Raw genomic sequence first — 11,749 nt, 5'->3', positions numbered from 1 at the left:
AAAGCATTGGTTTGAATCTTTGAATATATGACACAGTGAGCCAGGATTTTTTCATTGGACTTGAACTTCAATTGGTCCACTACTGGACTTGGTGTGGCATTAAAAGGATCCTGTTATCCTCACCAGTCAGCACATGTTCAGACTTTTTTGTCACACTGAATAATTATGAGTTGTCTTACTGATATGTGTTTATCTGTTTCCAGATCACTGCATATTTGGGCAAAAGAGACTATGTAGATCATATCACACACACAGATCCTATTGGTAAGCTATTGAATTTTGAAAAATTTTGTATTCAGTGCCCAGTAATGCATGTTGTGATAAAGCTAGGTGTGTGCGTTCCCTTTCACGTAGTGTAGGAAGTGACGTTGACTCATTCCTCATTTCTGTGTATGTTTTAGGGATTTTAGTAGTGCACGCTGATCATGTTAACAAGCCACCATTGATATAGGAATTTTACATACAATTCTACAATTGCTATAGCCCAACATACACTTGGTTGCTTATTGTCGAAGCTTCACCAATTACTCTTATGACTTTGCATACGCACAAGGTAGGCCTAGTGTAGAACAATTGGTTGTTTTTATTGACACACCCCTGCTCAACTTTCTGACAGTGTGGCAACTCTATGCAATGTAGCTTGTTATGTGCTAGCTTAACGATTGTTTCTTGTAAGCAATCAATCCTGTAACATTGTTAGCGTTATTTGTTGAAGTTTGCTACCTTCCTTTCGAAGGTATTGTTCAGTAGGCCTAGGCAAAAAGGCAGAGTTTCAACTCCCTGATTGCAATATTATGGATATCGGTATACGGTAATAATATCACAGTCGAGTACTAATTACAGTATTAAATGACGCACTGTCACAATATTTCACACTAATTCTTAACTTTTTCTGGATATATCCCTAAATATATTATCTATATCTGTATCAATAATCTTCCAGTTACAGTGAGAATTTGGAATTTCAGGTGGCCTACTGTGCAATTTCATACTGTGTTTGGATTAATCATCTTATCTCTTCCAAGACCCATTTGGGTAGTTTTCAAATTGTGTAATCTTCAAATCTTTCAATAGCCATTTCAATGACACCATGAGGCATAGTAGTAGATTGGTCCTTACCATGAGACTTGGATAAAATTGAAAATTTGAATATCACTCCATAATAAAATGCATTATGTTTGTTGTCACTGGGTCAAACTTGATGATGATACTCCTGGTTGTAGCTTTGAATAAATATTCCCTGTGGAGAAGTCTAATTGGCAGGCAAAAAGATTGCCTGTGTCTTTGCACATATAATTATGGTCACCTACCTAACTGCAAATACTGTATGATATCGTTTCCTGCTTTCAAGTGCCTGTGGTTGAATAATAACAAGGTGGTCTTCATTAGGTATGATGGGATTCTAGTCAAAACCAACTAATGATGTAGTGCCATTGAATTTCAAGGAACTAATTAGAGTCTATGCATGATGATAAAAATATATATGGTGCAGTCGTCTGCTTTTCCTGCATGTCTAAATAAGTTCCATGCGGAAATGCATAATAACCAGAATTGAGGGTAGCTCTGCTGCTCTTGTAAACATTACTAGGAATGTATGGAAGTTTATTGCTATGAAGGTTATTTGTATGGTAAAAAATTCAAACATACACGGATACACTCCAATTTTATGGCGTAATATGCTCAATATGCTGTGCCTGAACACTGGACAGTGCACAGTCGAACATATATTGCAAGTTTGGATTATTACTCTATCTGTGCTCTAAAAATCGAAGGCATGCATTATAACGATGCGTTTCAATGGGTTGTTTGGTTCTACGGAAGAATGGAATTTCTTTTCTATTTCATTCTATATCTATCAATAAAATCAGAATATTGTGTTGGGTAAGGTTCAGTGTAGGACGCTTAACATGCACTACCACACATAATACTCAGGCCCCAAGCTTCGAATGGCATAACAGGAAATGTGGTCTTTCTATTTTTGTCTACCTGTTCCATTTCATGTCTATTTAGAATGAATGTGACGAATTCCATAGTAGAATGCATAGGCCTACCTGAACAAAAGTAAAATTTGTATCCAACCAATTTTCATAATGCACATGTTTTCAGATGGGGTGGTACTAATAGACCCGGAATACGTCAAAGAAAGAAAAGGTAACGTTTTTCACTCAGTAACGTCCGATGAACAAGGCTGAAGGCTTGTTTTATTCTAATAGTATTTGCGAAGCTTTTGTGTGCATTCCGGTATGGACGCGAGGACTTGGATGTACTCGGATTAACGTTTCGCAAAGATTTCTACACTGCTACCAAACAGGTGGGCCTACTGTACCGAAAAGTGTGAATTGGATTACCAGGAACGAAACTCTACTGAATTATGCTGTTTCAGCATCCAGCACGCTGAGTTATATTTAGCTCAACTAGAAGTGTTTGTTTGATAAGCTGCCTACTACGTCTACTCCTGTAATGTTTTGTTGTTAATTCGCATGGTACTTTAGGTGTTGATTGTGAATAGTGGGGTTGTATCTTGGCGTATTCTATTGTAGATTAATTTATGATCTCTCTCATTAACCTACTAAATTGAATATGATAAGGGTTAGGGTTTGCTTACCAAGAAAAACATAATAATATGAGGAATCTATAATTACATTGACCACCAAGTGTATCAGAATATTAGCTAATTTCGTCCAGTTATAAATTGCCCTTAGTGGGAGTTGGAAACGAATTCAGTTTAGCTAAAGGCAAGTGCAGGACTAATATCTTTGTCATCATCCAGTGAGATATCACATATTATAATCATAGTTCTCATCATTTCTATCGTTTTCACCGTTGCCTTTCCACGAGTAAGACTGGCGCGGTATTTTAGTAATGACTTCTGGGCTCTGACAAATACATACCTGTTGGTCACTTGTATCTGTTCAGTTTCTAACTTTCAGCCTGTTACAGGGTATTTTGATTTGCCTGCAATTTTTTTTCATAATGAGTGTTATTTGCAGTCTTGAAATGAGTAAATGTAGATTAGACCGTCTTTTCATATCACGAATCGCCTGAAATATGTGAATATTAGTCGGTTGCTATTACCTTATTAATTGCACCGCCTTATTGTAATTAGTCTGGTCATTACACGTTATTATTGAGCTGTGAGACCTCCCTGTGTTAGAAGATCCCTTTCCTAATTTTGAGTCTTTAAATTAACTCTTTTGCGAAACCAGAGTTGGATCACAGGCTGACTATATCGTTACTTTCAATTCAATAATGTCCTTAATATTATACATGAAGTAGCTTTAATCTGCCACACATTCGTATGTACTGCTTTACTGACTAAATAAGTATATGTCAACTGGTCATAACTAGTAAACGAATCCATGTTTTGTAACCATGCCTCTGTTGGCTTTCTCATCATGGTAATTAATGTCGCAATGTCCATAGACCTTCTGCTTTAGAAATTTTCTCTTATATTTACTCCAAATTTTCGGATATCTCTGCTCGTTTAGCAATGTCGTGAATGCGCTGAAGGACATTATTAAAATATTAGTAGTATAGTAGGGCTGTTGGGGTTTATATATATATATATATATCTTTAGTAAATATCCTTGATACGGAATACGGAAAGCCTCATCATCCACTTTCTTTTCAACGAATACTATGATTTGGTGACGATGTTGTCTAATGGACTGATGAAACCATGTGATTACATGACCGAGCCGGTGCATTTATTGCTCACTATGTATGTAATTACTACATTGAGTGGATGGCAGCATAGCGCAAATTCGTGTTCAAATTCGTGTAATGAATGATCAGATCCATTGGACGTGAGACGCGTGTCCGGCTGTCTGCGTTACCAAGCATTCATTCGCCTAACGCTCATTTAGTACTTGTGCCCTATTGATTTTATAAGGATGTAATAGTGTTCCGCATGTTGAATGATTAGCAAACTTCCCGCAATTCAACGTATGATATTGTTATGACAGCAAATATATAAATAAAATATACTTTGATTACACATAGGAAACTAGCTTTTTGGTGTGCCTTTGTGCAGAACTCGCTCCCTGATGACTGAGATTTGAGTCGGAAAATGCCTTTCATTCTTGTTGTGCGTATACCCGGTGGTGAATTCTAGGAACGGTCATGTTAGTTCTGGATATAAATAGTCTAAACTCTTCCAATCAGTAATTCCATATACTCCATGTGTCCGCCTGTATGACAGCTCTTTCCCTTTTACGTCATATTTACGCATGGGAGTTTGGCGGTGAATAGCGTATTTGAAAATTCTATGAGACGGAAGTGAGTCTTCGTGGTGGAAGTTGTTTGACTGTGGCTCGAATGGAAAGCGATGGTTTGGGGAATAAAGGGAATGCAGATCTCTCACCTTCGATGAGTGTGCAAATGTTAACCGCTAACTTTTGACGTCTGATGCCGCTCATGTGTGCGGTACGAAATTCCCTGTTTTGCTGTTAAAGTTCTAATTGCCATCGATACCGTATTCTTTTTGGTTAATTACGTAAAAACCTGAAATTTGACTGCTAAATCGAGACAAAATTTGCCTTTAGCAGCAGTGAAATGAATATTTTGATGCGGAAAATCGCCCTACTGATCATACAATTCTTTCGTTAAATCAACGTTCTCGAATGCCGGTATGTTTTGGCTGTGTATCAGTTGGTTAGGTTAATGCAGTCTGAATATCGTCGGTTCGTCGTAGCACTGTGCTGCCCAAGTTGATTTCTGATTTGCACAGCATAAATTTGCAAGATATGCAGGGTGTATTGAGGTATCTTACCAGATTTCAGAAATGTCTAATGTACGAAACTTGCTGACAAGGAGAGGTTCAATTTCAATGCTGATATTTATTCAAATACTGAGCTGAGTTGACTGGAATTTATCTGTGATAATTGTTTCAGACACTTAGTTTATTAGGACAAATCACAAGCCAAAAGATCAATTTAGCTTTTTTCAACCACCAATCAGGAATGCCCCGCCATGTGGATTATGCATAGGCACCCCTTTTCCTTTCGCATTATGTGGAAGTATAAATCACACCAATTGATCACGTTTTTTTTTGTATGCTGTTCGTATATTTTTGCACATGAAGTCACGCCGTTAACTGTATACGTAATACTGTTATCAAGTACAGTGCCAAATTGTCTACACGCCTGAAAAAAAAATTACCGGGAAAAAGTGTGATGGTTGCAGTTTCAACTGTGTATATGCCATAAGTACAGCAACTTGGTCGTCTAATTCTGGTTATAGATGGTCTTTATATGGCCGATGAATAAGGTTCCTTGCAGGAGGACCATCTCCATTAAAAGCAAGGTGATATTTCACAGTGCTCTGTGGCCTCGAAATTACCTGTGTACAAGGTTCCCTGCGTTAGTCGCAACTTTACTTTCAAACGAGTCAGACAGAAAATGTGAATTGACCGCCCGATATTAAAATAGGCATAAATTCTGAATAGCTCTGAGTGTTGAAACCAAGATTCTGCACATTACATTAGGTACCGTATGCCATATGCTATGTTGTAGGGAAATCGTTTGTTGTAACACACCTGCGTTTAAGATCCAAAGTAGTTTTAACATCTTCTTTGCCATTTGACTTTCACCGTTTATGGGTTGCCACAGCTGATCACTGATCTGCATTGTAGTTAGGATGATGGGTTTTATTCCCTGTTGCTCATCCTAGAATGCACCTGGTTTCGTTGCATGCTCATTGCTCAAGTTGAACAGGGACCCGTGTGCGACTATCAATGATGTTATGCACTTGTCAATTGTGTACAGACACCTCCTTAAAATCGAAAGCACATGTGAGTTGTGCACCATGTATATGTGCAAGTAGGTACGATAAAATAAATCGGGGATTTACAAATTCTAGGTTTTAGGAGTTGGGCGATGTTTTGATCATTTAACTCATACTCGAGTCTGAATTGAAAAGTATATTCGTATTGAAATAAACCTGAATATTTTCGGCTGGCACTCAATAATCGTATCACCAAATGTACTATTCTCTACTAGTTCCTGACGAGTGTCAGCCGAAACTATATGGGTCTCTTTCAATGTGAATATACTACGGACGGTTTACAATGGTATATCGAAGTTTTGCACCTCCAAGAAGCTCTTCGAATCTGAATTCTATTTCTGTGTATCAAATTTAATATCCAGGTTAGGTTGAATGCGATGCTCTTATCGTGACTAGCGTTTATACAATAGTGAGCACCGATTAGTGAGCGTCCTTAGTAGTTACTGATACAGACTAGTGTAGCTGTCATGATTGAGACAGTAAGCCTTGCGGCTTGCGAGACACTGGGTAATGATGTTTGCGTGGAATCACATCCATTTCACTTTTGGAATCAGATTTTTTTGGCCGATCGATTGTCATGTAAAAGGCACTTTGCGTAGATAATATTATCAAATTTTAATGATTGGCGGTGAAGTCTTAGCTTTGGCGTGTCGTACAAAAATATGATGCCTTTTACGTGTGATTCGAGATCATATATTTTTCTTTTGCTGGACCAAATGCCGGCTTACCGCATTCTCCTGTGAATGAAACCTGAATATTTCGTGTGGTAATTGTATTTCAAGGTCACTTATAGTTCTATTTTGGTGACCTATTGTTGAGGAAATCTGATTTCCTTTGACAATATCTAGGATTGAAACCACATGGTTATACAAAATACATCTTGTGTAGTAGGGTAGTAGCTATATATAATATGTAATTTTGTATAATATATAATAGGCCTATGTTATGTAGTTCAACAAATTTTCCCTAACAGTTCTGATATGGATGGCCAAGCTGAATTACTTGCTGTTATTGATCACATGGGATGAGTATTCTTGATGTAAAATCTCCTTGTTGTCACTGTACGGATCTTTAAATTGCCTAAGACATTGTGTACGTATTCCACTTAACAAGCCCTTGGAGACGAATTAATGCTTTTCTACAACCTTAATATGGGCACAGGACATTATATATTGATTTTTAGGATTACCCATACGGATTAAATCAGGATTTTGGGTTGGTGTGGCTGCATGAATATTGGATTGCCTGAAATATGCATTGGAATAAGCTTTATTAAGAGTGCAGAGTGCAGTCACCAGTCACCATGGATTATGCGACACTAGTGCTTTTTAATCTCTTAGGAGGCTATTGCATGTAATCTGAAGATTATTCACCTTAACTAAGTTTACTGCTGGTCGGATTATGACTAATATCCTGTTTGTTGACATTGTGGTGTTATAATGGGAAGTAATCTTTGTTTCTAAAAGATACTCGTATTGTAGCGGTATTTCCCATCAGACACAAAGTACAGGTATCACCGGAGATTTAGTTGGTTGCATTTCAAGATGTAGCATTATGAGTGACTTGTACTTTGAGTTAGAATCTATCTCTCAAATCTATCTTGGCAAGCCTTTGAATATTCAATTTTGTTTGATGAAGTTTCACCACTCATATACTGCAATGTTATTTTTTATGTTTATTTAAATGCCTCTCTGAATTGACCATTGCCAGGGTGAATTGATGCCCGTCATTGAACTCAAGCATTATTTTCTCAAGTGAGGTTGGATTCAATCAACCATCAACTGTAACAGTTTTCGGGGGAAACTTTTTTGTCTACAGAGCCATATTGGTTCTATATTTTCATATGTATTTTCCAAAGCACCATACAACAAGTTCAATGCACTATGTCACCACAATTCAATATTTGTGACGTCCAGTTCACAGGAACTCTAAGTTCAGTACATGGTATTTGTCATGTGCACCATATTTGCAGTGCTAAAATTGATTTCATGTTATACCACCCTATTCACGCCACACTAAATTTTACCCTTTACTTGAAGATTGCAACCTTCCATCTCTGAGAGCCATGCAGCATTCTGAAAAGAGCTATAGGCCTATACGGTATATATTGATTAAATGATTAATGGCTCCCGATCCATTATTTTCGGACCCAAGGCCTAGAAGATCGTATTGATGATTTAGGCATATCGATTATGTAATGATATGTCATTCAGGGAGATGGAACATGCTGCTTCATTATATTCATGGATTTATGACTCTGCAGTGTAATTAATATTCAAAGCAGGATTAGTGCTGTGTTATTACCGCATCATGGATATGGTAATTGATGCTTCAAGACACCGGATTGATCACCTTAATAAGCTTGAACCCGTGTAACAGGGATATCTGGACAGACTGTGCATAGTGTGCATACTCATAGGTGTAGTCACTTTACTATATGTTGTGAAAGCAGTATTGGTGATTTCTCATTTGCTGTCAATCAAAGCCTTGCATGTTTGGATTTATGGCGTAGAAAATCATATCTCCATTCTCCCAATTATGTGCTTGGAAGTCCTACAGTTTATCGAGACATAGAAAATCACACGTGCCGGTAAGCCGACAGACAAATTTTAGGCTCAATTCAATTATCTCTTCAAATTTTCAAGCAATTTATAGCACAATTTTGCACATACCAACGTCAGGCTGATATTTATATAGTCTATATATATCTATATATTTATATAATCTGATGCTGCCGTGATTGTGTGGATTTTTATCCGATTCACCATTAATTGACCCTTTGCAGGTATACCCGCCTGAAAATGAAGATGCGAAAAAACCAAGAACGCGATTGCAGGAGCGTTTGATGAAGAAATTGGGCGAAAACTCTTATCCCTTTTTCATTGAGGTAAGTGCTGCTAGTGTATCACAGGAGTGAAGGGATATAGAGCAATGTCCTGCAGTAGTTTCAAAAATAGAGGCGCAGATAGTTTTTTTCATAGGCACTATTAATATGAAAGTATCGTGAAATTAAATAAACCTCAAAAGCAGCACTCGGATTTCAAGTCGAACAAGAATGAAATATTGTTCTCAGATAATATCCGAATATATAAACCTATATAGTTTTCGAATCAGATTTCCTGCAGCTTCAAGGTTGTCATGTAATATGGTGCGAAACTAGAGGTATAATCTTTGGTGTATTATGGTAAATTTCATAGCGGCAAGTGACATGAACACTGACCATGATGGTACAGGGATATCTAGTTAGCCATGGCTCTTAATTTTATCCAAGAAATGCAGGTTGTCCATTGACTGAATGATATGAAATACATGTAATTGAAAATTTCTCCTTCTTCACAGCGGGATACAATTTAGATATAGCTTTGAGCAAGGTATGTTGCAACCCATTATGTTGGACTATGTCAGTTTACTGTTACTCATTATATGAAAGCTTGGCTACTGTTCGTTTCTATGGTCCACTAAACATGCCTTCAGCTTATATGACGCCATCAGTACAAGCAATGGAACATATCTTGTTGCTATTCCGTTCATGCATGAGTAGCGACCAATAATAAATGGCTCTCACTCAGGCTTTTTGTGGTTAAGTCTGTGTGAAGTTTCTGGAGAGGAAAAATAAAGGAGCATTTAAAAGTACAGCAAAAACACTTGGGATTGCTTTCAAGAGATACCACAGCCCAATCAATATTTTAGTCTGCCGGGACCAGAGAGCTACAGTGATCAATATATCAATATATTGGTACTGCAGCATATCTTATCTGAAAGGTAGTCTTATACATTCAGCAGATGTATAATTTCACAGTATAATTTCACGGTGCAATGTCATGGGATGTTTGGGGAATCTCAAGTACGTTTTTATGATTTTAAAAGGCTGATTCCGCCTACTTCTACTAACTGATGAGTGCCACATAGATTTTTTCTATGATTTTCACGCATTTGACTATTATGTCCATGATATTTGTAGCGCTATGATGTAAGCTGTGTTATTCAACTAGACCAGATCTGGAAGCTTGTCCATTTCACTTGCTAATTCAGGGGTTCTCAACCGGTGTGCCGATTGGACTGCTCAGATGTGCGGCGAGCAAACGTGATTAACAAGGTCGACTTGCATCAAAAATTAAAGAATCCAAATTCTGAGTGTGCTTCTATTATTTTCACCCAGTCCAGACACACAATGTTAAATACAATGCCATGAGCAGACAGAAGGACGTCGAAACGACCAAGCGCGGTCTCGCAATCTGACATCATCTTCCACCTAATGACAGTGTGGCAGTGTTCAATTATGATCTTACTTTTTGAGGCTTCTTCGCTTATTTCATTCTTTTTCTTGAATTGGTAATTGATCGGGTCATTCTTTCTTTGGGTAAGACGCTATGGCCACCGCGACGTGGTGAGGAGAATCCCAGATGAACCTCTTGACGTAGCAAAACTTGCAAATGCCTAGAATCAAACTGGGGCGTCCACCGTCAATGCTGTTGGTACGCTAACTCTCCCACAAATAGTAGTATCCGGGAAGGTGATTACTATACGAAAGGTCATCAATTGACCTTTTTCTGTTCATTTTTTCAGTAATCATCTTGAGTCTTGACATATCTTCGACATCTATGGTCATTGTACACCAGGCCGATATTGCCCATTATGATTCTTGAGATGCCAACTCACAGCGGGACCCATTTTCGCTCCAGACATTTTGTAAGACACTACTTACGTAGAACTGATGGTGAGGAGATAGATAAACTTCGACACTTATGATGGGATTCTAAAGTCGGACTCAAACCGAAGTCGAAAACGTTAAGAACCACTGTACCAATTGGTCAAGTATTGACAGAACCCCTGTCAGGTCATCTATAAAATCAAGGATTGGTTACACTTACATCTTACCCAATATATATATCTTAATCAATAGGATATCTTGTTGCTACTAGACTGGTAATCTTAGCGATCGGTGGAGACAGTCAGATTAGCCATAGTTAACTATTCTTTATATAGTTTTGAATATTGAAAACTGTTTATCAGAAGTAGCTGTAGCATAAGATCGAAACCTGAGTAAGTATTGTGCAAGTAGGCAAAACCGTTTATTCACGCTAGCTCCAATTGTTCATAGCACTGGCCACATCTTTATCTGTAACGACTCCCTACGATTTGTTGTAATGCACCAATACAGGCACCTACGCAGATGGAAGGGTTTGAAGATATCTTAAATTTACAAGGTATCAATTTATCATAGTTACGTACATGCGTTGTGCGTATATGCCGATAATACAATGATGAGATAAGCTTTTCGTGTTGACGAACTTGCACGTATCATATGTATAAGCAGGTATAAGCTTCACTTTCACACGCTATCATGAAAACTCAAAGAGAAACAAATATGTGAATTCATTTGCATGTCAGAGTCAGATTACCAACGAGTCTGGCCTGATGCGCGTCATACTATAACATCACAGATTGAGATGTCAATCAGTCCATTTCGCACACGAATGTATAGGATTCTTGGAGGTACAGAACTTCAATATAAAATTGAACATTTTATTCGTATTGAAAAGAACCGGAATATTTTCGGCTGACACTCGTCAGGCGTAACCGTCAGCGACTAGTAGAGAATTGGAAACTAACATTGTGTATCAACAATTGCTACAATATTCGGGTTCATTTCAATATGCATATTCTATTCAAATGGATAGGCCAACGCAATTTCAGTGGGGGATGTTAGATTACGTGCTTTCAAAAGAACGATGAGATAGTGATGGTAGTCTCAATTGTACACGCCAGTGAAAGCACAAGAAGAAAGCCATCTTATATTTTGGTCGAAATAGTACTGTGTATCAAGGACATGGTTACAATGTATAAATATGCTGGTATTTGACTTTTGACCCCTCCCCTCTAGCTATTTCACCGCATCAGTAACCTGTCGCTTCCCGAAGCAATCGTTGAAGTATACCGCAACTTGCATATTTTACAGGTCCCA

The 11,749-nt window shown here is 37.9% G+C and overlaps 1 protein-coding gene across 7 annotated transcripts in view; it reads left to right on the top strand.

The window, feature by feature from the left end:
- Nucleotides 1-11,749, top strand: part of LOC145437351 (beta-arrestin-1-like) — a 31,543-nt gene that overhangs the window by 4,164 nt on the left and 15,630 nt on the right. For all 7 annotated transcript variants that reach the window (XR_013914641.1, XM_080314560.1, XM_080314558.1 and 4 more), the window contains exons 3-6: nucleotides 204-264; nucleotides 2,107-2,151; nucleotides 2,214-2,311; nucleotides 8,570-8,671. Coding sequence is in view for 6 of the 7 variants with exons in the window: in XM_080314560.1 (XP_080170686.1) it covers nucleotides 204-264; nucleotides 2,107-2,151; nucleotides 2,214-2,311; nucleotides 8,570-8,671 (306 nt within the window). In the remaining variant the exon portion in view is untranslated. The remainder of the gene's footprint in view (nucleotides 1-203; nucleotides 265-2,106; nucleotides 2,152-2,213; nucleotides 2,312-8,569; nucleotides 8,672-11,749) is intronic.

Source organism: Botryllus schlosseri, chromosome 4 (assembly GCF_051294905.1).
Source record: "Botryllus schlosseri isolate E-star chromosome 4, Bs_hap1, whole genome shotgun sequence".
In the NCBI taxonomy this organism is placed as follows: Eukaryota; Metazoa; Chordata; class Ascidiacea; order Stolidobranchia; family Styelidae; genus Botryllus; species Botryllus schlosseri.
Note: the sequence above shows the minus strand (reverse complement) of the source record. Positions and strands in the feature narration are given on the sequence as shown.